Source organism: Camelus dromedarius, chromosome 8 (assembly GCF_036321535.1).
Source record: "Camelus dromedarius isolate mCamDro1 chromosome 8, mCamDro1.pat, whole genome shotgun sequence".
Taxonomy (NCBI): Eukaryota; Metazoa; Chordata; class Mammalia; order Artiodactyla; family Camelidae; genus Camelus; species Camelus dromedarius.
The window spans coordinates 5,073,134-5,099,862 of NC_087443.1; the positions used below are offsets into that span (position 1 = coordinate 5,073,134).

At 42.9% G+C, this 26,729-nt stretch overlaps 1 protein-coding gene across 1 annotated transcript in view; it reads left to right on the forward strand.

Moving 5' to 3' along the window:
- The first annotated feature begins 1,312 nt into the window (after positions 1-1,312).
- Positions 1,313-26,729, forward strand: part of RAB4A (RAB4A, member RAS oncogene family) — a 43,044-nt gene continuing 17,627 nt past the window's right edge. Inside the window, exons 1-2 of the mRNA XM_064487856.1 lie at positions 1,313-1,522; positions 24,786-24,866. Coding sequence (XP_064343926.1) covers positions 1,492-1,522; positions 24,786-24,866 — 112 coding nt within the window. The 5' untranslated portion in view covers positions 1,313-1,491. The remainder of the gene's footprint in view (positions 1,523-24,785; positions 24,867-26,729) is intronic.

Here is a 26,729-nt window from a genome sequence, read left to right on the forward strand (position 1 = left end):
AGTTCTAACCAGAGTCAGTCTGCTACACTCAGGAGTGTAAATCAAATCTGACTTGCAGAAAGCCAGACAAGAAAGCAACAACGTATCCGAGCCATTGAACAAGGGATATGCACAAAATAATCCTAGGAAATTACAGGTCTCATCGTGTTTCAGCATGGGGCCTTCTCTGTGATTTAGAAGCAAGGTTATCTATTTTCTATTAGAATCAGAGAGGAGAGTAAAATGTAGAGCCAAATAGCCATAGGGGAGGAGTGGGAAAGGCCTCAGAAAAGGTCAGATGCCAATTTGGAGGACAGAGCCAAATTGACTTGGAAAAAAATGTATTTACTGGCATTTACCCCACAGTCCAAGTCACCTGGGAGCTTAGCCAAGGCATATTTTTAGTATTCCACTATGTCTTTTGAACAAGGTTGGGTCTTTTAAGATACCACATTGCCCTGATCATGTTCCAATGGAGCAAAATCCCTACCAAAATTCTCTTCCCAGTAAACGTTTATCTTCACAAGTGCAACAGGAAATTCTGAATTCAGCTGCGCTCTTTAAGTCAAAATATTCAACCAATGACTCCTACCCTTAGAAATGCATCCGCAGCCGAACGCCAAGAGATGCTTCCTGCCCACTGGCCACATTTCCCCAAGGTGGGGGGCAGAGGGGCCGATGTCTACAGGCTTCTGTCAGGTTTCCCCAGGCACCAGCTCCGCGCCACCGGAGGGCCTGGCAGGTTCAGGGTGGAAGCTCAGTCTCCCGGCAGGTAAGCCTGCCTCCCCGCCCGCAGGGCTGGCCTCTGCCTGCACACCTGGGGCCACTGCCTTCTGGTTACACATTGACCGCGTTCCTGGGTTGGTCATTACAGCTTAAAGGAGTCCTTTCCTGGCTGAGAGCCCCAAACAATGACGACCAAGTCTTTACTGAGTCGGACCAACTTGGCAAAGGACTGTCTTCCTCCCCAGTGCAGGCACTTTGCCTCCTCTGCCCGAGAGCTGGACCCCACTGCCCCAGCCCTCCGTCACCCGCCAGCCTTTGGACCGCCCGCCCCTCCCCGGCCCTGCAACCCGGGCTGGGCCAGCCGCACCCCTCCGCCCGCCCGGGTCTCCGCACCCGCCCGCATCCCGCCACGCCCTCCTCGCGCGCCCGCTCGGGCGTCCCTGCGCCCCCTGGTCCGACCCGCCCGGCCCCAGCGCGCAAGCGCGACCACCGGCGGGGGCCGGGCCTCGGGCCCCCTCCTCTCCTCCTCCCCCTCCCCTCCCCCGCGTCCTGACCGGCGGGGGGGGGGGGCGGCGGCCGTGCGCCTGCGCGGAGCCGGCAGTCCGGCAGGGCCGCAGCCGCTGGGTGGCCGGCAGTTGCCGTGGCGACCGCGGGCCCCTCCCTCCTCGGGTCCCCTGCCCCTCGCCGTTCCGCACCGAGGCGCGGCGGACGACCCTGGCCTCCCCTGCCGCCAGCCCGGCCACAGCTGCAGCCGGTGCGCCGGCGAGAGGCGGTGCCGCTCCCAAGATGTCGCAGACGGCCATGTCCGAGACCTACGGTACGAGGGCGGGCGGGAGGGCGGGGGCCGGGGCCGGGGGATCGGGGCGCGGGGCGCGGGCGGGGCGGGGGGGCTCGGGGCGCGGGGGGCGCGGGCCGCGCTCTGTGTAGCCCGCGTACGTGATCTGCTGCTCCAAGTTTCCTCTTGATTTTTCTTTACGCCCGTACGGTTTTCCTTTCTTAGTCTGATTTCAGTAGCTCAGGGCTTGGGAAGCCAATTCGACTTTCATCTGCGATATTGTCCCCAGCGAGGGATGTGAAGGACTTAGGGCGACGCCTGCATTTCAGTGTGCTCCTCGACTGTTGCAGTTTGGAATTCTGTTCTTTGCACTGGGATTACAGACGAGCAGTTATCGATAGGCGGTTTAACCCATTTCTTCCTCCGGAGACCTTTCCAGGTTGCATTATGGCTGTTTTCAAACATGGCTTTTTAAGATCATAAACACCTGGGAAGCAAAGCCCGGGCTGCTTAACCTTTGCTTCCTCTGTAGCACCCACACCGGGAGGTGCTCCACAGAGATTTTTTTTTTTTGAATAAACGAAAAAGCCTCCCCAATTCATAAACTGTGTGTTTTGTTTTTGCTTTAGTCCTACATGGTAAAAAAAAAAAAATAAACAATACAGTACACCTCTGCTCTGTCTCAGGGTGGAGGAGGTGTTTGCCAGTCTGGAATCACCCTTTCAGATGTGTGCAGTCTCTGATTAGGTCTGATTTGGATTTTTCCAGTCCCAAGGGGAGGCTCAAGTTCAAAACTGTGTACTTCTTGTCAGATCAGTCATGTCTCCGTTTGTCCTGGCGTGCTGCTCCTTGCCGGTCAACAGAGAGGTGTGAATGGCTTTCTGGGCCGGCATGGTGCTCTGACAAGTCGGGGTATACGACAGGCACTGCTCTGGATGGACTCAGGGAGCTTACAGTCCGGTGGGGGATACAGTGTTAATCCAGTTACGACAGTAATGACTGATTAAAAACCCAGGCAGAGTTCTGAAGGAATGTGGTCTCTGAAGGTATGTTGGAAAGAAACCTGACCCAGACCTGGCCTGGGGAGGCATTAACCAGTCAGCACCTGCCCAGGCCCTGAGGAGTTCAGAGTTCCTTTCTTGGAAGGGGAGTGTGGTTTAGACCCACAGCCCCTGGGAGAGGGTCCTTCTCCTCAGAGGGGCGCATTTGCTCCACCTTCAGCCATTCCTGGGTCTGGTACCTGCCTCTTGGTGACCCTGGGAACAGGACACCTGTTCCTGGAACGCTTAGGAAACCCTACAAAAAGTCCCTGGCCTGTAAGGGTCAGCGCTGTCAGAGCTAAAGCTATAGCGGGTTGCATCCACGTGCTCTCTCTCTGTGGAGACCACAGTCAGATTTTGTAAAGAAAACCCATTTCTCCAGCAGATTTTCACTCTGCTTTTGCTTTTTCTTTATTTTCAATAGCTCCTTACCCCATGCTTTTTTTTTTTTTTTTTTTTTTTCTCTGACCCGGATCAGGAGCACAAGGAGAGGTGGAAAGTTCAAGTAAGAAACCAAGCCTTGGGGCTGGGGAGGTAGAGCTCAGTGGTAGGGCACATACTTAGCATGCACGAGGTCCTGGGTTCAATCCCCAGTCCCTCCAGCAAAAATAATGATAAATAAACAGATAAACCTACTTACCTCCTCCTCCCCCACCATTTTTTGAAAGAAACCAAGTAGGGTTTCTAAATTAGTGAGAAGGACTGGAAAACAGAGCTTTTATGTTTCTTTTGTCTTATATGAAACGATAGCCTTGATGCAATATGGCATCTCCACTTCAGATGGAGTTCACGGAGCATCATGGATTGACTGATTCAATTCTGTTCCTCAGACTTTGGCCTTTAGTATGCTTATTTCATGATACCTTCCAAATATATTTTTACCTTTTACTAACTGAATTTAATCCTTTCCTCTAATAGAGGAAATTAAACAGAATTAGTAAAAAAAATTAGTTTTAGAAAGAGCAAGTGTGGTACTTTGAAAGTGCCAACCCAAAATAAGTCACCCCAAACCAAGTCCTAAGCTGTCACCTTCACTTACCATTGACATATTTGCACAATATTGTTTCCACAAAGTAAAACAGTCCAGTTCCCTCCTCCTGGGCGTTTGCCTGTTAGTAGCTGGTGAAGGAATGTTTGCCTAATCTTTAAACTCCTTTGTGCCCTGTGCTTATGTTCTCTCTTCCGGAAAAGGAGTCTCTGTAGCTTGACAGGGACATGATGAAAAATAAAGAACCAATGTTGACAGTGTACTGTAACGTGCTGGATCAACACTGCTTTTCAGCATTTAAAGCAGTATTTCACCTTCCATTGACTGATTAGTGTTCCACATTTTGCTGCTCTGAAACCGTGAGCCATGTGAATACTGTATGTTATGTAATACTTTATATAATATTGTAATACAAAAAGTGAAATCTTGAACATATAGGTTCCTGATTGAAAATCGTCAGTCCGAATATCCCTAAACTGAAACAGTGTTTCCCAAATCTTGTTTGATTCAGAACTTTCTCAAAGCCCCGGCCAGTTAGAATGGCTTGGGGCTTCCCGAGGGGCTCCAGCCATCTGAGACTTGGGAGATCACAGATTGGCCCTAAAGAATTTGTGATTACAAGATGTGAGAGAGAAAACTAACAAATCAAGTAGGTGATAGCAAGCAGGGACGTTCAGAAAAGAGCTAAAAAGTATAAGTGATGTAGAAGATGCTGGCAGTTGAAGAGTGAGGAAAAATCTCAGACAAATCTCTGTGCCCATTGGAATCGATGCCTTCTACAGTGACAGCAGTTTATGAAGTAAGAACACAAATTGTAGCTTTGATTACAATATACTCTTAATATTTTTATTTTGTGCTTTATTTTGAAAGTATCATAGCGCTTACCACATCATTTTGAGAACTATCAGGATATTTTCTTTTAAAAATGTATCACTGTAGGCTGCTGGGGGTTGAGTTGTGTCCTCCAAAAGGTACATTCAGGTCTAACCCCACGTAACCTGTGGATGTGACCTTATTTGGAAATAGGGCCTTTACAGATGTAATCACATTAAGATGAAGTCATATTGGATTAGGGTGAGCTCTCATTCAGTGGGGTCCTTATAAGATGAGAGATATTTGGACTTAGACACACGCAGGGAAAGTGAAATGTGAAGACAGGCTGAGGTTGAAGTAATGTAGCTGCAAGCCAGGGGTCACCAAGGATGACTGACAGCCGCCAGAAGCTAGGAAGAGGCAAGGAGGGGTCCTTCCCTGGAGTCTTCAGAGAACATGGCCCTGCTGACACCTTGACTTTGGACTTCTAGCCTAGATCCGTTGAGACAATAAATTTCTTTTTTAAGCCACCCGGTTTGTGGTATTTCGTTACAGCAGTCATAGGAAACTAATGTGTAAGCTTCTGTAGTCAAAATATGATTCAGGGAGAAATGGAGGCTTGGTAAGGCAAGGTGGAGTGAGGAGGGTATTCCAGGCAAAGGAGATGACATCTTCAGAGTCACCTGGTTCCAGTAAAGTGTAAAAACCTTGCTGTTAGGGAGTCACCTAAAGTGCCATTACTTAATTTCTTTGGACAGGGCATGTAAAAAACATCAGCAAAGGAAGCATACCGTATCAGAATAAAGGACATTTCTCTGGGTTGAATGAATGTGTCGTTTTAAATGATTGTACTCGTTTTTTTCCCATTCATTGAAAATTGGTGAAACAAGGACCAAAGTTTGGGGAACACTACAACTGTGCTTCTCCAGTGACTGTGCCCCGAGCCCCCTGGCGTGCAGATTCCGGTTCAGCACGGTCGGTTCCGCACCCGACCAGCTCCCAGGCCATGTGGGTGCTATTGTTCCAGGGACCACGATTGCATTCAAGACACTATACGTGGGGGGAGGATACAGCTCAGTGGTAGAGCACATGCTCAGCACACACAAGGTCCTGGGTTCAATCCCTAGTCCCTCCTCTAAATAAATAAGCAAAACCCAGTTACCTCCGCCTCCAAAAACAAATAAACAACAACAAAACAACAGCAACAACAAGAAAGACACTATACTATATTAATGCCTCCATGCCATAGAACTAGGAAAACGTTGTTCTTTGGAAAATCAAAAGTTTATGATCATTTCTCTTGAGCATTTGAACTACAAAGCCTTCCAGTCCTTGCCTGTCACTTGCCTTTCTCTGAAGTCTCCTAAATATGTTAGTCATGTCAGTTCCTCAAGATAAATATCTTGTCTTCAGCTTCCTCACTATTCGTTTTGGATGGCCTAGGGGTATCCTAATATATGTCCCAAACCTAGCTGATTACCCACTGCTGCTTTCTGATCTCCTGTTGTTCTCATGTGCCCATTGCCTGAGAGAGGATCTCTTTTCTAGTGAAGTATAGTTGATTTACAATGTTGCGTTAGTTTCAAATGTACAACAAAGTGATTCAATTATACACATATATATACTCCCTCAGATTCTTTTCCATGATAGGTTATTACAAGATATTGACTACAGTTCCCTGTGCTATATGGTAGGGCCTTGTTGTTTGTCTATTTTACGTATAGTAGTATGTGTATGTTAATCCCAAACTCCCAATTTATGCCTTCTCCCCTCCCTTTTCCCCTTTGGTAACCGTAGTCTGTTTTCTACGTCTGTGAGTCTGTTTCTGGTTTGTAAATAGGTTCATTTGTGTCATTTTTTTTTTAAAGATTCCACATATAAGAGATATCGTATCTTTACTCTGAATATTTCTTTGGAGTGAGAAGGGAGCTGCTGCTGTTTCTCTCATTTCTTCTCTTAAACCATCCTTTAGAGATTAGTCAGACTGATGTAATTAGGGTTTATTTCCCATTCTAATAACTCCATTAGAATATTTGCCAGTAAAAATAATTTGAGGGAAAACCTTTGGCTCTTCTGCATCCTGTAACTTGCCTTTGGACGTCACTGCTTTCTCTGCCAGCCTAATCTTGGGAACAGACTGAATTCCGTTTGTCTGAAGAACACTTGACTTCTGCTTCTCTGCAGCTGTGAATATGGATCAAAAGCTAGAATGACGTGCAGGGTATTATCATTTAAAGGCTGGGTAAAGTAAGGCAGATGTAAAGGGTAGCTCACTGCAACGCAACACGTCAGTCAAATTAACGCTGTCTGCAAATCACCTTCCCTTGTAATCCCTGCTAAGCTTTCTAAGCAAACGTAAGTTCATGTTGAGAGAGATTTGGCCAATATAAATAAATCCCTGATAGTGCCGATATGATACGTGGAGGACTCATCCTTTGTTATTCTGCCACAGCCAAATGCAACCCTCCTCGACTCAGATTGGTGAATGCTTGTATGACAACACTTAGTAATCTTTGTCTTTTAATACTTTCTTTCTCATGGGCTGTGTTTCTGGCATTTAAGAAGTCTTAAAAAGCAGCTGATGATAGTTAGATATGGGGGAGGATACTATTCATAAAGTGCTAATAAATTATGAATAAGAGGATGAGGTGGGGGAGGATATAGCTCAAATGGTAGAACGTCTGCTTTAGCATGCACAAGGTCCTGGGTTCAATCTCCAGTCAATCCTCCAAAAAAATAAATAAATAAATAAACCTAATTACCACTCCCTAACAAAAAAAAAATATGAAAACGAATATATGTATGTGTATGCAAGACTGGGACATAGTGCTGCACACCAGAAACTGACACACAGTAAGTGACTGTACTTCAATAAAAAATGAAAATAAAAAAGAGGGTATATTTTAGAGGGAGGTTTATCATTTTTCAAATATGAATGTTTAATCTTCCAGAAAAGAAACTGGGAACTTAAAAACACAGCCTCTCTCCCTCTTTTGTTGTAATTAAAAATATTATGTAATTAAGACTATTACTAAGGTGTGCTCACTCAGTTACAGTACTGTGGCTTTAGTTCACTTGCTTACACTGGTTATTACAGGAGTCCTCATAAAATAAACACCCCATCTTTGCTGCAGGGACTTGGCAGATCTGTTTTGCACTTCAGTCAACTCCCGATTGTGACAAAGCACATCTCTTTCAAGCCTAGACCGCAAGCTCTTTGAAAGCAGGGGACCGCTCACGTGGCTTCCCGACCCGTTCCTGACTACAGCCATCAGGGAGTGCTGGGCAAGCCTTTGGTCTGATTCTGCTTGGGAGGGGGTGTATTATCCTCTCAGTTACAGAATATGAAGCAAAAAGCCAGGATGAAAAGGACACCCAACTTGAGGATGTACTTTAATTCTTGTCTTTATGGTAGAAGTCGAACAGTTTTTTATATTGTGTGTTATATAAATGCAAATCTAATGAACACCTCTCCACAGACTGTGCTGTCTGAACTAAAGCGGTCACATGAGCGTCCTTTATGAAAATGGACAGCCCTCTGAGAAGTCACATCTGAGACCAGCCCCCAGCGCAGGGCAGAGGTGCCTTTGCTCCGCTCCGGGGGCTGCAGCCCTTGACCGCTGCCTGGTTGAATGTAGCTCTGTACCTACCGAGAGAGCTGGTTGATGGAAGCTGGTCGGTCTGGGGGTACAAGAGCCCAGAGGCGAGTGTGCCCGTCAGGCACTTTGGGGAGCTGAGCGCCCTGCCCTGGGGGCAGACATCAGGCAACCTGAATCTGCTTACCAAACATTCAGATGCCCAGTAGTTATTGGTAGTTATTAAGTAAATATTTGTTGAATGAGCTCTTCTAGTTCTAAATCCATGTTTACTAAACCACCTTCTGACTATAAACTGACTCTATGTGACCAAAAATAAAATATTTTTAAAATTATGCTTCAAGGAGATTTCTGTTTGATAGATACTACATGGTTAGTTCTTGCGGTCATTTTATCAGGTGGAGGGTTTCCAGCTGCAGGTGACAGGAAACCCAACTCAAATGCTGTGGGGGAGGGCAGAGCTCAGTGGTGAGCGTGTGCTAGGCATGCACAAGGTCCTGGCTTCAATCCCCAGTACCCTCTCCAAAAATGAATGAGTAAGTAAACCTAATTACCTCTGACCCCCCAGTTTTTTTTTAATTCCGCCCACCGTAGGGGATAGCTGTAGACGAGGTTCCAGGGCTCGTTGGTGCAGAAGCTCAGCTGTGCCAGCAGGGACCTGAGGTCTTCCCGCCTCTCTCCTCTGGCAGCATTAGCCTCATCCCTCACCCTCTCCGAGTCATAAAACAGCTACTGTTTGTCAGCTGGGTGCCCTTCCTTGTTTATGAAATAAAGTCCTCCCTCCCCGTCTGTTCGGGCCGTGTTAGGTCAGATGCCCGCCCTGGGGCAGTTACGGGCCGGAGGAATGCCTCGCACTGATTAGGCCGATCCTGTGTTTCTTTCTGATCCAGGGAGGAGGGGGCTGGGAATGACCATAATTGGTTTACAGTAACCAGCACCTGTCCCGGAGCGCCGGGGGTCATGTCCCCCTAGATACTTAGGCCTCTTGGGAGAATGGCTGTTGGGCAGACAACTTCTGCAATAACATCTCCTCTAGTCTCCAAAAATGTCGGCCGCACTGCGGTTTGAACGTGTCAGCACCAGCTGGTGGTCTTCCTGGAGTAGGTGACGGACTTCGGCGGTCCTCCTCACCCCCTCCTGCAGCGAGGACGCGGTCAGCGCGGCACAGCTGCGGGCTCTCCGCCTCGGGCACGTACCGGTTAGAGTCCCTCGTCTTCTCGGAAAGATCAAAATCTCTCTTGTTATCTTGCAGACACAGTATACTTGCATTTGATCTTAGCTCTTACTGTCTTGTGAATCTGATAAAAAATATTGGGTGCTTTGAAGACTGCCATTCACAGAACCGCTTTGACCGCGATGCTGCTTTGGAGGGAAAATGGAAGCTGGTTATTTGGTGACCATTGCTCTTTCCCCACTTTTCATAAGTTAGCACCTTGAGTAGTTTTGTCATGAGTATGTACGTAAACTAGGATGCTCTACCTGTATGAGAACGAAGCCCTTATTTTGGATTCCCTTTTAATATTAAAATGCAGAGACCTTAGTCTAGATGTTGACTGATCAAACGTTATTGGTAAAATTGATATTAAAACCAGTTCCTTTAATTGTTCACAACTGTGAAAGCATGAGCTAAAAGTGACCCATCTCTGTATTTCTTCCGGTATGCATTATTGAGTAATAAAGTTAATTTTCCCTCGTTGAGCAGGGTTATTTCATGTGACTAAAGGAGCTTTCAGATCAGTATCTCTGAGTAAGAGTCTTCTGATATTTACCTATTATTCTGTTTCCGTTGTACCTGGAAATCTTCCCTTATTGAGAAACCATTGGTGTGTTGGCCTGAATTACAATGCTAATCTCTCGGTAGAGGGGGAAGTTAGAATAATCCACACTAAGTACTTGGCACCATGTTGTCCCCACAAGAGCCCCCCACTCCCCTTTTCAGGCCATGAGCTGCTCCCTCTCCGGGTGTGACACCCGCCGCCTCTCCGTCCACCTCTTCCTCCTCCTTCAGCTGCACACGCTCTGCAGATCCTGACCCCGGCCTCCCAGCCGCCCGCCTTGCCTGCCGCTGTGCAGACAAAGCTCCCTTTAGATGGCGGTCGCTGTGGATTCCTGGTCTCTGCGGCACACAGTAATACTTAGCAGTCCTTTTTCCTATCCTGGCCATCTCACTTTTTCTCCATGTCTGCTGTTTTATACTTTCACTAATCTCTTCAAGCCTTTTGTCTCACCTCCAGGACATGCCCCTTCCTCCCCTCCCCTTCTCCAACCTGTATTTACCTCCAGGCTTAACCTTAACCCTTTTCCTGTTGTCTCAGAAGAAATGATAGCGGATACAAGGACCCTGAAATTAGGAAGAGGCCCACCAAAGTGTGGGTCCTTGCCGCCAGATGTGAAAGGGCTCACAGCAGAGGCAGAGGGACAAAGTGAATGACTGCTTTATTGCTTCAGAAGAGGAAAAGGAAAGAAAACGTTGGAGCAGGGAAGAGGAAAGCGCTGGAGCGGGGAGCCGGCAGCCGAGATGGCCCGTCGAGACAGCTCCAGGCTGGGCCATGTGGACTTTCATGGGAGGCTTCTGTCCTCATGTCTTCCTTCTGGGTGTGATGGAGCCAATTGCCCTGTCTTCCATGCTTGTATGGGCTTTTCCTGTTGCTGTCATGGCGCTGGTGGGTGTGTCGTTTAGCAGCTCATACACTGCAGTGTGCTTGAGGCTCCACTGGAAGTCAGATCCTCTGCCATCTTGGGCTCAGTTGGTTCTAACCAGTTCTTGTTTCTTCTCTTTGCAGCAGCTTCCTGAGACTTAGATAAGAGTAATTGGTTTCTATTCAAAGGAGGGGTAGGGGTATAATCCTGGGGACAGCAGCCTTGGTAACAAAAAAGAAAGTTACTTTGCATCAGCATGCTGGCAATCTGGTGGACCCAGTGTCTCCCCTGCCCTCTCCAAAAAACCATCTCCAAAGATTCTGCCCAGCCAGAAACAAGAAGCAGGGGTTGGGGGCCAGAGAGGGGTGGGGCCTTAAGGAGGACCTGGACCTTGCCCCAAGGCTGCACTGCTCCTCCCCTGTCTCTGCACTCCCTCCCTTCCCAGATTAGCTCCTGTTTGAGTCTGCCCTTCGGAACTCAGGGAAGATGAAGGAGGCGGAATGAAGCCTATTTCCTACAAACAGGAAACAGGGAACACAGAACGATCTGTACCAGGGAGGACCCCTCGGGGTCCCGCTCAGTATGAGAAAGGAGGTCTCTCTTCGTTTCTGAGACTAAGGTCTACCTTCCGCCTCAGACCTCATCTCTCAAGTCTCAGAAACTCCTGTCCCCAAGCATCCCTTTCTTTTTCTGCTGGTACCTTCCTGTCTGCTGGCCGTCCGCACCACACCCTCCGTTCCGGCCCCATCTCCTTCCATCACAGCCAGGGTCCTGCTGAGAGTCGGCAGTGCTTTTTACCTGCGGCGTGTCACTTCCTCAGCTCTTGGGCTGACCGCTCTCGGCCCCCCTCGCGTGGACCTGGTTGTACTCGGGGCGCCAATGGGTGCAGCCAAGGCCTTTGCAGCCTCTGTAACTTAACCGCTCTTCACAGCCAGCCCTTATAGGAACTGCTTCCCGATCTCCCCCGTGGGTCACAGGTGTTTGATCTTTCATCTCTCTGGATCTGCGCTCAGTATCTTGTCACAAAATGGACATGTCCTCAGAACCCTCAGTATTTCTTATCTCAGTTAGCAGTGTCACGAAGGAGCTGCTTCCCTAAGCCAGAAACCAAGGAACCTTCTCAGATGGCTCCACTGTCCCTGCACCGTTTCTGCCAGGAAGTGAACTGCGTGGAATGAATCCTGCAGTCAAGGCCATCTGCCTTTGCTCCTTCTCTGACCTTTGGGAATCTTGTGGGAGAAGCTACAAAGGCAAAGGTCATCTGGTGTACTCCCTCGGACTGAGCTTCCCTCAAGGCTGAAGGTCATCGCTGACTGTCAGTTGTTGAGCAAACATACTGTGCTCTTCAACGCACTTTCTGGCCGGGTTCCCACTGTCGGCGGTTGTCGTTGTGGCTGGAGCTCAGTCTGACTTTAGCACATGCCACCACTCAGCTGGGGTCTGGGAAACTCAGCGTGGCTTGAAATGAGTGTGAAAACAAGTCAGTAAGTTTCAAATGAGGTTTCTCCCCTGGAGTTAATGCTTCGGCTTTGTGTTACCTATTTCAATGGAAGCCATTTTTTCCAGACCTATATTTTTTGTCTGTATTCCTGAATGGCTGACTTTTGCCCAAGACTGATTTCTAATTATTTGATACCATTTCTTTTGTCTCATTTAACATTTCTCATGCAGAATGAAAAATAGCGTAGTAGCGTGTAGCTGGTTTAGATTTTCTATTTGGGGATATGCTCTTTCCCCCGCCCTGAAGCTGCATTCCTTCCGAGGACACCCTCGTCAGGTGAATGTAATTATCATAATTTGGTTGCAAAAAATTTCTTGGTGATTTTGAGCAAATTAACATCCGCTATAATGAAACAACATCAAAACCAATTAAAGTAGACACAATTGTTTAAGTAGTTCATACTTAAACTATCTTATACAACCTAGCAATGTATCTTGCACAGCCCTCCATTCATTGCTCTGTCGTATGACTGTGTACCTGCTCCTCTGAAGACTTTTTGTAGCTGTTAAGCACTGTACACGTGACATATATACATGATGTGCAATGTGTATGTCATTTCAACTTCAAGAAAGGAAAGAGAAAAAGAAAGAAAAAATCCCACAGATTTTAAAAACAAAATAAGTCAGTATAACTGGTGCATTTTGTACCGGAATCACAGATGTGGGCGTGGTGTGTGAGAGCCTCACTGCTGTAAAAAACCAGCGAGCCTCACACCCCGAGGAGAGAACGTCAGGTTTTGTAGATCCGTCTCCTGGCTCTCGGTTCCAAGGAGGGCTGTGAAATCCAAATTCCCTCATCAGCAGGAGGAGTTTAACTGAACCTCTTCATAAAGTTGGATCCTTGTCACCTACGGGGAATGTGATTGCCCACTGGGGTGCTTGGTTTTATTTGTGTCAGCCAAGCTCAGATATTTCCAGACAGAAAAATACCAGGATGCACAGCCTGGTGCCTCACCTGCTGCTCCTTCCTTCTGGGTACCGTTTCCCCCTTGAAGCACATCCTTTGGTAATCCTTTCTGTTTGAATGTGTGTAGTAAACTTACAGTCATTGTCTGATAACATCACCTATTCTTCTAATTTTTGTAAAACTTTCTGAGATCATCATGGATTCACAGGAAGTTTTAAGAACAGAGATCTCATGTGCCCTTTACTCTGTTTTCCCCAGTGGTCACACTGCAGAACTGTCATGACATCACAACCAGGATACTGATGCTGCCCCGGCTACTGACACAGATCACTTCTATCAGCACAAAGATCTCTCCTGTGCCCTTTTGGAGACACATACTCTTCCTCCCTGCTCCCCCCACCTCCTTAGCCCCGGGCAACCACTGATCTGTTCATCATTTCTGTAATTCCTTTGTTTCAGGAGTGTTCTGTAAATGGCCTCACGCAGTGCGTAATCTTTCAGGATTGACTTTTCCACGCAGCGTGATTCTCTGCAGAGCCATCTGGCTTACTGCTTGTATCAGCAGTTCACTCCCTACTCACTTATTGCCGAGTATTATCATTCTTTGGTATGAACGTACTCATTTGTTTAACCAGTCACCTGTTGCAGAACATCTGGGTGGTTTGCAGTTCGGGGCTATGACAAATAAAGCTACTGCAGACGTTCATGGGCAGGGTTTTGTGTGATCGTTAAGTCTTCAGTTTTCTGGGATAAACGCCTAGGGGTGCAGTTGCTCAGTCATGGTGGTTGCATGTTTAGTTTTTTTTGAGAAACTGTCAATTTTCCAGATTAGCTATACCATGTTATATTTCTACCAGCAGTGTAGGAGTGATCTAATTTCTGTGCATCCTCGCCAGGATTTGGTGTTGTCACTACTTTTTATTTTAGCCTTTCTGATAGGTGTGTAGTGACACCTCATTATGGTTTTAAATTACATTTCCCTAATTTATTGGCTAACATTTTTTTTAGTTGGCTAACGATCTTAAACATATTTTCACATGCTCATTTGCCACATGTGTTATCTTTTTCAGTGAAATGTCTCTTCATGTCTTATGCCCATTTTCTACTTGGGTTGTTTGATTTTGTAATTAATTTTTTTGTTGAATTACAGTTGATTTACAATATTTTGTTAGTTTCAGTTGTATAGCAAAGTGATTCAGTTATATATATATTTCAGATTATTTTCCAGTGTAGGTTATTACATGATATTGAATATAGTTCCCTGTGCTTTACAGTAAATCCTTGTTGCTTTTCTATTTTACATATAGTAGTTTATATCTACTAATTCCATACTCCTAATTTATCCCTCCCCCTCTCCGTTTCCCCTTTGGTAAACATAAGTTTGTTTCCTATGTCTGTGAGTCTGTTTCTGTTTGGTATATACATTCATTATATAATTTTTTAGATTCCATATATAAGTGATATCACATAATATTTGTGTTTCTCCATCTGACTTAATATTCTCTATGTTGCTGCAGTGGCATTATTTCATTCTTTTTTATGGCTGAGTAATATTCCTCTGTGTGTGTGTGTGTGTGTGTGTGTGTGTGTGTGTGTGTGTGTGTGTATCCCACATCTTCTTAATCCAGTCATCTATTGATGGGCACTTGGGTTATTTCCATGTCTGGGCTCTTGTAAATAGTGCTGCTGTGAACATTGGGATGCATGTGTCTTTTCAAATTAGAGGCTTTTTTCATCTTTTCTGTATATATGCCCAGGATTGGGATGGTTGGATCATATCATAGCCCTATTTTTAGTTTTTTGAGGAACCTCCATACTCTTCTCCATAGTGGCTGCACTAATTTACATTCCCACCAGCAGTGTAAGAGGGTTCCCTTTTCTCCACACCCTCTCCAGCATTTGTTATTTGTAGACTTTTTTGATGATGGCCATTCTGACCAGTGTCAGGTGGTACCTCACTGTGGTTCTGATTTGCATTTTCCTGATGATCAGTGATGCTGAGCATCTTTTTGTGTGCCTGTGGGCCATCTGTATGTCTTCTTTGGAGAAATGTCTATTTAGGTCTTCTGCCTATTTTTGATTATGTTGTTTGCTTTCTTGTTATTGAGTTGTATGAGCTGTTTGTGCATTTTGGAAATTAAGCCCTTGTTGGTCACATCATTTGCAAATATTTTCTCCCATTCCATAGGTTGTCTCTTCATTTTGTTGATGGTTCCCTTTGCTGTGCAAAAGCTTTAAGATTGATTAGGTCCCATTTGTTTGTTTTTATTTCTCTGCCTGGGGAGACTGCTCTAAGGGAATATTGCTGTCATTTGTGTCAGAGAGTGTTTTATCTATGTTCTCTTCTAGGAGATTTATGGTGTCATGTCGTGTGGTTTTGATTTGCATTTTCCTGATGAGCAGTGATGCTGAGCATCTTTTCATGTGCCTGTTGGCCATTTGCAGGTCTTCAAACCATTCTGAGTTTATTTTTGTATGTGGTGGGAAGGCGTCTAATTTCATTGATTTACTTGTAGCTGTCCAGCTCTTCCAACCCTACTTGTTCAAGAGACTGTCTTTTCTCCATTGTATATTCTTGCCTCCCTTGTCATAGATTGATTGACTGTAGGTTTATTTCTAGTCCACTGATCGATATGTCTGTTTTTGTGCCAATACCATGCTCTTTTGATTACTATAGCTTTATAGTATAGTCTGAAGTCTGGGAGGGTCATGTCTCCAGCTTTGTTCTTTTTCCTCGGGATTGCTTTGGCAATTCTGCGTCTTTTGTGGTTCCATATAAATTTTAGGATAATTGTTCTAGTTCTGTGAAAAATGTCCTAAGTAATTTGATAGAGATTGCATTAATCTGTAGATTGGATAGTATGGTCGTTTTAACAATATTAATTCTTCCAGTCCAAGAGCATGAGATATCTTTCCATTTCTTGTTATCACCTTCAATTTCCTTTCCAATTTTTTGTGTTTTTCAGTGTATAGGTCTTTCACCTCTTTGGTTAAGTTTATACCTTGGTATTTTTTTGGATGCAATTTTAAGTGGGATTTGTTTTTTAACTTTCTGATATTTCATTATTATTGTGAAGAAATGCAACAGATTTCTGTATGTTAATCTTGTATCCTGCTACCTTGTTGAATTCATTTATTTGTTCTAGAAATGGGTTGTTTAATTTTTTTTTACTGTGTTTTGAGAGGTTTTTTTTAAAATTAATTTATATATATTCTAGATGCTAGTCCTACATTGGATATTTTGCAGATTTTTCACTCAGTCTGTAGCTTGTCTTTTCATTCTCTTAACAAAGTTTTCTATAAAGCAAATGTTTTCTATTTTGATGAAGTCCAATTTATCAATTTTTCCTTTTATAGATTTTGGGGGTGGGGGGCATCCAATCCAGTCTCAGACCTCTTTACTTTGTCCTGAGGATCTTCTCCTATTTTTCCTAAAAGTTTTATATTAATGTTGTACCTTTTAAGTCTGTGGTCTATTTTCAGTTAATTCTGCATAAGATATGAGGCTTAGGTCAAGGCCCTTTTTCTTCCCCCTTGTGGATGTCCAGTTGCTTCAGCACCATTTGTTGAAAAGGCTAACTTTCTTCTATTAAATGGTTTTTGCACCTTCAAAAGCAGCTGGACATATTAATGTGGGTCTGTTTCTTAGTTCTCTGTGCTGTTCCGTTGATGAATGTGTCTCTCCCCCTGCTCACCCCTCACAGTTGTGATTACTGTGTCAGATGAAGTGATTCCTTCCACTGTTTCTTTTTCAAAGTTGTTTTTGCTATGCTAGTTCCTTTGTCTTTCCATATAAATTTTAGAATCATCTTATCTGTATCTACCAAAAAGTCTCTTGCTAGAAATAGGAAATTTTCTTAAACATAGGCATCAATTTGGAGAGAATTAGCATCTTTGCTTTGTCCAGTCTTTAATCTATGGACACAGTGTGTCTTTCTATTTATTTAGAGGGTTTTTTTTTGTTTCTTTCATCAGCATTATGTCGTTTTTAGCATAGAAATCCTTCCCATGTTTTGTTAGATTTATGCCATTTTTTTCAGTGATTATAAGTGGTATTATATTTTAAATCTTGATGCTGATGTGTTTGTTGTTAGTATATAGAAATACGATTGATTTTTATATCCTACAGTCTTGACCTTGCTTAACTCACTTACCAGTGATAGGAGGTTTTATTTTTTTTTTAAGAGTCCTTCAATTTTTCTTTGTAGACAATCATTATCTGCCAATAGGAACAATTTTATTTCTTCCTTTTTGATCTGTGTACCTTTGTTTCCTTACTTTGTATGCCTTACTCTTATTTAATATCAAACAGGGATATTAAATAAGAGTGGTGGGATACGATCCAGCAATCCCATTCCTGGGCACATATCTGGAGGGAACTCTAATTCAGAAAGATACATGCACCCCAGTGTTCACAGCAGCACTGTATACAACAGCCAAGACATGGAGACAACCTAAATGTCCATCGATAGATGACTGGATAAAGAAGTTGCCTATATTTATACAATGGTACTCAGCAATAAAAAAGAATAAAATAATGCCATTTACAGTGACATGGATGGATCTGGAGATTGTCATTCTAAGTGAAGTAAGCCAGAAAGAGAAAGAAATATACCATATGGTATCACTCATATGGGGAATCTAAAAAAAGAGGAAAAAAAGAAAGAAAAAGGATACTAATGAATTCCTCTACAAAACAGAAACAGACTCACAGACATAGTAAATGATCTTATGGTTACTGGGGTGGGGAAGGGGTTGGGAAGGCATAAATTTGGGGGGTTGAGATTTGCACATGTTAACCACTATATATAAAAACAGATTTAAAAGAAAAACAGAGTGGTGAGAGCAGATAGTCTTACTTTGTTTCTGGTCTTAGGGAGAAAGCAGTCTTTTCACCATTCAGTGTAAGGTTAGCTGTAGAAATTTCTAAATGATCATTATCAAGTTGAGGAAGTTCCTTTCTGGTTTTTTGTTTCTGTTTTTGAGAGTTTTTATCATGAATGAGTGTTGATTTCTGTGAAATGCTTCTTCTGCATCAGTTGATAGGACCATGTGATTTTTCTTTTTAGCCTGTCAATAGAGTAATTGCATTGATTGATTTTTCAGATATTGAACCAGCCTTTCATCTCTGAAACAAAGCCCACTTGGTCATAGTGTCTAATTTATATGTATATATAAAACTGAATTCTGTTTGCTAATATTTTGTTAAGTGTTCATGAGAGATACTGTTCTGTGGTTGGTGTTGCTTTAATACTGTCCTTTTCTGGCTTTGGTATCAGGGAAATACTAACTTCAGAAAATGACTAGGGAAGGGTTCCCTCCTTTTCAGTTTTCTCAAAGACGTGGTATAGAATTGGTGTTGGTTCTTTCTTAAATGTCTGTAGAATTCTCTAGTAAAACCATCCTGGCCTGAACGTTTCTTTTGTGTGAGTTTTAGAATTACAAATTCAGTTTCCTTTATAGTTATAGGACTATTTAAGCGATCTGTTTTATGCTGGGTGAGTTGTAGGACTTTGCGTTTTCAAAAAATGGGTCCATCTCTTGTAAGTTGTCAAATTAAAGTGTGTGGAGCTGTTCTTCCTCCTCCTTTGTCATCCTGTTGGGTCTGTAGTGCTGCACCTTGACATTGGCTATTTGTGTCCTCACTTGCTGTCTTTTTTTTTTTTTTTTTTTTCCGGTCAGTGTTTGTTACATCGCTGAGTTAACAGTGGCCCCTGCACATTGGCGCCTCTGTGGTTTTCTTCTCCCCAACAAGCTGAGACGTTAGTTCAAAGCCTGCCAGCGCCAGATTCAAATTCTTACATACTCAGTTGCTTTAAATACGGCCCAGAGAAGCACATCATCATTTTTAGCCATAAGTGGCTGCCTGCTTTGAATACCCGGTGAAGCCGCGCTCACCGTCTGCTCACCTCTGATCAGGCAAGCTCTGGGGCTGTCACAGACCTCCAGCAGATGCTGCCGAGCGACGTCACCTGGACACGTTAAGCCCCCTTGGAGGGGGTGCTCTTCTCCCCAGGTGTCCCCTTGCCCTGTTGCCCGCCGGGCACCTTGTCGGCAAGGCCTCCTGCCGTGAGGGACTCCCCTCCCACGCAGCCTGTCTAAGTTGTCACGGTGCTACCCGGACGAAGGTAGGTGTGTGCCGTGACCGTCTCAAGGTCATGCCCTTTTCCTTGATCAGCCCCCACATCCTTCAACTCACCAGTTTTGCTAGAGTTTGTCAATTTTATTGATCTTTTCAAGGAATCAGCTCTTTGTTTTTCTGTTTTCAGTTTCATTGATTTCTGCTCTTGGTTTCCTTCTTTCTGCTTGTTTTATGTTTATTTTGCTCTTCCTATGCTAGGTTTTGAGGTGCTTCGATAATTGAGACTTTTCCTCTTTTCTAATATATGCATGTAGTCGTGTAGTGCTCTGAACTTTCTTTTCAGCACTGCTTTAGTTGTAACCCACAAATCTTGATAAGTTATATTTTCATTTCCATTCAGTTCAGTGTAGTTTTCGATTTCCCAGGAGACCCTCTTTAAATCATGGGTTGTTTAGAAGTGTCCTGGTTAGTATCCGAGTAGTTGGAGATTTTCCTTTTGTCTTTATGTTACTGATTTCTAGCTTGATGCCATTGTGGTTGGAGAACACATTCTTTGTGATTGCAATCATTTTAAATTTGTTAAAGTTTATTTTATGGCCCAGGGTGTGGTCTACCTTGATACACGTTCCATGGGACCTTGAAAAGAATATGTACCCTGCTCTTGTTGGGCGGAGTGTTCTATAAACGTTGACTCAAACCTGTTTGTTGACTGTGCTGAGTTCTTCTGTATCTTTGCTGATTTCTGTCTAGTTCTGTCAGTTGTTGAGAGAGAGGTGTTGACGTTTACAGCCATAATGGTGGGCTTGTCTGTTTCTCCTTTCGGTTCTGTCAGGTTTTAGTTTGACTTATTTTATAGCTCCATTTTTTAGTGCACACATTGAGGATTCCTATATCCTATTGGGGGATTTACCCTTTTATCATTATACAGTGACCCTCTCTGTCTCTGGTCATTTTCTTTGCCCTAAAGCATGTTTTATCTGATAATGATAATGATTGACTTTGATTAAAATTTGCGTGATATTATTTTTTTTCATTCTTTCATTTTCAACCTGCCTGAAATCATAATTGAAGTGAGTTTCTTGGAGGCAGCATGTAGTCAGGTCATGTTTTTCCATCTGACCTGCCAATCTTTGTCTTTTAATTGGTATATTTATATGGTTTATGTTTAATGTAAGTATTGAGCTATTAAATTTGTTTTTTCCATTTTATATTTTTACTTTCTATTCTGTTTTTTTATTTCCCTCTTTTCTTTTTCTAATCTTTCTGTGGTTTATGAGAATATTTTTTAGAATTCCATTTGATTTACCTATTTTTTTATTGAAGTACAGTCAGTTACAATGTGTCAATCTCTGGTGCACAGCACAATGTCCCAGGCATGCATATACATACATATATTCATTTTCATATTCTTTTTCATTACAAGACATTGACTATAGTCCCCTGTGCTATACAGAAGAAACTTAGGTTTTTAAATATATTTTTATATACAGTGGCTAACATTTGCAAATTTCAAACTCCCAAATTTATCCCTTCCCACCCTCTTTCCCCCATAACCATAAGATTGTTTACTAAGTCTGTTATCTGTTTCTGTTTTGTAGATGAGTTCATTAGTGTCCTCTTTTTTTTCTTTTTTTTCCGATTCCATATATGAGTGATACCATATGGATTTACCTGTTTCTGAGTATGACCTGTTTCCCTGATGTTCTGGGGTCTGTCTCTTCGCATAGTTGTTTTAGTGGTCGCTCTGGGCATTAGACTGTATATACATACCACAGTCTACTGGTATCATCATTTTACCAGTTTGAGTGAAATATAAAACCCTTACATCCGTTGACAGCCATGCCTTGTGCTTCACAGAGTGCATTTTTCACAAATTGAAGGTTCACGGCAACTCTACATTGAACAAGTCTGCTGGCACCATCTTTCCAACAGCATTTGCTCACTTCACGTCTCCGGGTCATGTTCTGGTAATCCTTGCAACATTTTAAACTTTTTCATTATTATTATAGTTGTTATGGTGATCAGTGATCTTTAATGTTACTGTGGCCGAAAGATTATGACTTGCTGAGGGTTCAGATGATGGTTAGCGTTTTTTACCAATGAAGTATTTTTTAATTAAAGTATGTACATTGGTTTTTAAGACATAATACTACTGCACACTTAACAGACTACAACGTAGTGTGAACATAACATTTATATGCACTGGGAAGCCAAATCCAATCCTCCATGTTACTTAAACTCTCATATTTTGTTTCTCTTCAATTCTCTGTTCTGCCTCCTTGTAATGTTCTTCATTCTCTATTCCAGTTCACTAATTTTCTCCTTAGTCATGTTAATTCTGTTCTTTAACTCATTTATTGACTTCTTAAAATTTATAATTCAGTGATACCTAAGATTCATAACGTCAGCATTTGTTAAAGGATGAGACAGATTTGTGGAACAACCTCAAAGCGCACGTTTTGCTTGTGGTGTTTGTGTTTTGTTTTGTGTTGTTTTAATGAGGAGGAGGTAATTAGGTTTCTTCATTGATTTCTGCTTGGAGGACGTACTGGGGATTGAACCCAGGACCTCTTGTGTGTTGAGCATGGGCTCTACCACTTGAGCTACACCCTGCCCCCTATTGACTGTTTATTTTTAAAGACTGCAGTTTTTATTTCTAGACACATTCTAGAAATCTACCTCTTTTTATATCACTTTATTCTTTTCTTATGGATTCAATTCTTTTTTACAGTATTAATCAGCTTGAGTATAGTTTCTTAGGTTCTTTTTTTAATCAGATTCTTGAAAGTTTAATGTTTTGGGATTGCTGACTCATTCAAGATGGAATGTTCCCTTGAGTGTTTTTTAATTTTAGATTGTGAGCTCATCTTCAGAGGAGCTGTAAGTGTGGGAATCCTCTATACCTCGGGCTGAGGGTGTTTCTTTCCAGAGTGATCTGCATTTGCTTCTTCCAGGCATCCCATTATTTTAAATTTCTTGACTTGAAGATTCATTTTCCACATTTTTTTAAACATTTTTTATTGATTTATAATCATTTTACTCCACATGTTTTTTAAATTTGAACTTCAGACTCACATGATAAACCTTCAAAGTGGAATGTTTTTCTGCTGAGAGGCCAGGCAGAGTCAGAGAGGGCTCCTTGTCTTCCTGCGCTGGGGAGAGGATTTTTCCCCAGCCTGTCCTTTCACTTCTGGCTGAGCCCTGAAGAGAGTTCCAGTTCAGCTCACTACTCCTTCCTTCACATGGGCACATAAGAAACATTCCAATTTGTGTACACAAATAATTTTTTCTCTCAAGGCTTACTTTTGCCTACATAGTGACAGCATCTTCACCTGATTTTCATCTTTCTTTTATATATTATATATATATTTTATATATTATATATATATATTGATTGAAGTATAGTCAGTTTACAATGTTGTCAATTTCTAGTGTACAGCACAATGCTTCATATAGGAACATACATATATTCATTTTCATATATTCACCATAAGTTACTGCAAGGTATTGAATATAGTTCCCTGTGCTATACCATATAAACTTGTTGTTTATTGGATTTTGTGAGAATCCTCCTGTACTTCAAAGCGAGAGACACTCTGCCACAGTTCAGTAGGCATCTGTGTGATTCAGTTGGTTTATAGATGTAATTCTTGGTGTATTCATGGGAGATGGTGAGCTATGAGTCTCTCTACTCTGCCATCTTGGTTCAACCTCTGATTTTCATCTTTTTTTTATGCAATGTTTTGGGCTTTATTTCTTAAATAGAAGGAGATATGGAACCAGAGTGAGAAATTCCAATATTTCCATTTTAACCTGACCATCTTAACCAGCTTCCCTTCAATTTCTTGGTTTGTAAAAGCTGTTTGATGAAAATAATTAGACTTGGCACATTTTATTTTGTGTGTGTAGTGAAACATACATTACATAAGATCTGCCATTTTAACCCTTTTTAACTCTACAGTTCAGTGGCATTAAGTACATTCACATTGTTGTACAACCATTACCACCACCATCCATCTCCAGAACTTTCTCATCTTTCGTATCTACTGAATGCAAACTCTCCATTTCCTCTCCCCCATCCCCTCCCCAACAATCACCCTTCTACTTTCTGTCCCTATGAGTTTGATGACTCTGAGTACCTCATGTCCTGGAAGTGGAATCTTCTGGTATTTGTCCTTTTGTGCCTGGCTTATTTCACTTAGCACAATTTTCTCAGAGTTTATCCATGTTGTAGCATGTGCCAGAAAGTTCTTCCTTTTTAATGTTGAATAATATCCCAATGTATGTATATACTATATTTTGTTTATCCATCTATCCATCAATGGATATTTGAGTTGGTTCCATCTTTTGGCTACCGTGAGTAATACTGTTATGAACACTGATAGACTTGCTTTTAAAACGGGCAGTGGGAAGCATAAAACTGTTGACATTTTTAAATGCTGACAATTCGAATAGCACTGCCCTATAAGTTTAATTGCCTACAACCATTTGAAAATCATGAGAGGCTGACAGCTTAATCTTGGAGTGATAATGAATGTAGTTCTTAGGAAACAGGGCTAGCCCAGGCACCAGCAAAGAAATAGACTATTTGGGCTTAACTGGGGGAGGGAAGGAGCCAGGGCCAGCAGTGCTTGGTCTGGGCTGGACACAGGAGTGCAGAGGTGACACCTGCAGGGGTGCACACAAGGGAACCAGGAATGTGGAGCAGGGCCTGCAGGGCCAGGGGATGAGCCTGGCAGCCAGGGGTGAGCAGTGGTGGGTCAGGATCAAAGGGTGATCGTGGGAGACGGGGTGGGTGCTCTGCAGGGCCTGGACTGAGCAGAACGAGAGTTCTTTCCTAATAAAAAGCAAAAATGAATCTCCAGGGCCGTATGAGGCTCCTAATGCTACATCACTCTAATTTACAGACTCCGTGCTGGAAAGCCTCTTTTTCCGGTTATAGAAAGTAGGATCCCAAATTAAATGCATTCCAAGTGGGGGAGGGTGTAGCTCAAGCGGTAGAGCACATGCTTAGCGTGCAGGAGGGCCTGGGGTCAGTCCCCAGTACCTCCTCTAAAAATAAGTAAATGAATAAACCTAATTGCCTCCCTCCCTGCCCCCCCAAAATAAAATAATAAAAATAAATAAATAAATTCCAACATGTAAAGAAGAAATGAAGAGCTTTATCTACACTGAATGAGACAGACTTCTCACGTGGAATACTGACCCCAGCTGGGCTTAAGCCAGCCTTCCCACAGGTCACAGATGAGGGGACAGAGGCAAGGCCACAGAAGTCTGCAAGTACGGGGAAAACTGACACCTATTGTTTTTTTTTAAAAAAAAAAAAAAAAAAAAGGAAAGCGACTTCTCAAAGCCTCAAAGTCTACCAGGTTTTTTCTTTTCTACAGAAAACACTTGAAATTTCTAGGCGACTTTCGCTCGTCATTGTGTGTGTGTGTTTTTTTTGAATAGTGTAGCAGAGAGACAGATTTTAGTCATTATAAGAAGTTTTCCAACTTTTAATATCAAAACAAATTGTCCCCAGTTTGAAATGGCGCTGAGTTAGCACGCAAGCCAGATACAGAAAAGGTGGGAAGGTAAGTCAATGTGTTTATTGCCGTTTTCACAAAATACTGTTACCTCTTTTTTTCTGTTATATTAGCAACTAATATTTCATTAAATTTTTATGATTGTAGCGTAAGAATAAATTCATAGCACCTGTTTTAAAGTTGCTTTTCACAATCTCTTTTTGTCTTTCAGATTTTTTGTTTAAATTCTTGGTTATTGGCAATGCAGGAACCGGCAAGTCTTGCTTGCTTCACCAGTTTATTGAAAAAAAATGTAAGTGATGCCATGTGGTCTGTGTTCACACACGTCTCCTTCTGAGAGCACACTCCTGCTCGGATTTGTTTACAGCTGGACTTATGAATAGTTTTTTCAGGAAAAAACTCGTAGTTTAAAAATATTTTTAAATGACATTTAAAGTCTGTTATTAAACTTTTAGTAATCTGATTTTTATTTAGCAGTTCAGCCTTATAATGGTTCATAGTTCATTACGTAGTGTACCGTCTGTACATTTTCCAGATACTGAAATACAGTGGGATAATGTGGAATTTCATTTCCCAGCAGGCTCGTTGTGCATTTTGAATGAAATAACATCTGTCCTCGGCAGCCTTGTATTGTCATTAAGGCAGTTGTAATCTTCAATTCTATTTTGCAAGTAAAGAAACAGAGGTTCAGAGAAGTGAGTGTGTACCTCTTCATGGTGACCTCATAATTGGTGAGACTCAAACCCAGACATTTTGACCAGAGGAAATAACTTTTGCAATTGACTCACACTCTTGGTAAAGGGGATTGAATTTTGTATTCCAAACTATTGTAAAAGGTGGTAGGTTTGAAAGGCCCTTAAAATAAGTAGTGCTTTTATAATAATGGAAAGAATTGTGGAGAATGGCCTGTCTGTTTGGTAGTCAGATGAAGGAACGGAAACAGAATTAATTTCATTTAATGAAGTGCATCTCGGGGGGAGGGTATAGCTCAAACGGCAGGGCACATGCTTAGCATTTGCAGGGTCCTGGGATCAATCCCCAGTACCTCCTCCAAAAATAAATAAATAAGTAAACCTAACTACCTCTGCCCTGCCCCCAAAATTTTTTTAAATTTTTTAAAAAATGAAGTGCATCTTAAATATGTATGAGATACGTCAGGTGGTAGGTAAAATGGGAAAAGAGGCAGCATAGTGTGTCTTGGAAAAGAGCTTGAAGAATAAAATTCTAGAAGTGCATTTTGCTCATTGCATTTTCATCAGCCAAGAGCTTGCTGGAACCTCTGTATAGCGACACGGACCCAGCATGGCTCAGTCACGGAGCCAGTCCTTACTGAATTGAACACGTCTTCACTCACCGGGCGGTCCAGGCTTCTTTGCCAGTTACCAAGGCTTTTCCTTGCTCCGTCTCAGAAGCGAGCATCCGGACAACAGTGGACCAAGCGCCCAGCCTGCTGCTCTCCCCCTCCTCTGTGGGGATCTCCCCCTTGGTCGCCCTCCCTGTCACTCCTCACTGTCACAGTAATGTTGTCACAAGGTTTCACTTTATCTCTCGTGTAGCCATGACCTAGTCAGGATGCCCTTGGCCTTCGGTTATGGCCCTCTGAAGGCTTTTACTCCAAGGTGTGCGCAGTGGCTCGGTCTAGCAGGATGTCCAGTTCTGCACTGTCCAGGCGTGAGACAGGCTGCTGGGGTCCCTGTTCCCCTCCCCAACCCCCACGCTCCCAGGCAGCAATAAACATAGCTGTCAAGTGGCATTCCTGACTTCTGGTACAATTAAATTTTATCCTGTGGTTATAAAATATAAGCCAGCTAGTGGACCATATGCCCACGATATCCATCACAGAAATTTTCTTTTATAGACGGCTTATTCCAGTTGAGTTTAGCAGGCTACTTCGCCCGCCTCCCTGCCCATTCAAACAGTATTGATTTCTCCAGAGGATTCATTCCAGATTAGCGCCACGCAGTGCTAAAATTCATGAAATCCCAGCAGCTGTAGATGCATAGAGTTTTTGTTTTTTGGGTTTGTTTGTTTTGTTTTTCACACTATCTTTTCCTCGTTTCCCCTTAATCTTTGATGTCCATTAAGTTTCTTTGTTTCTTTCTTGGGCTTCAGTGCCTTTCCTTCCCTTTACTTTTATTTCTTTAGGAGATTTGGC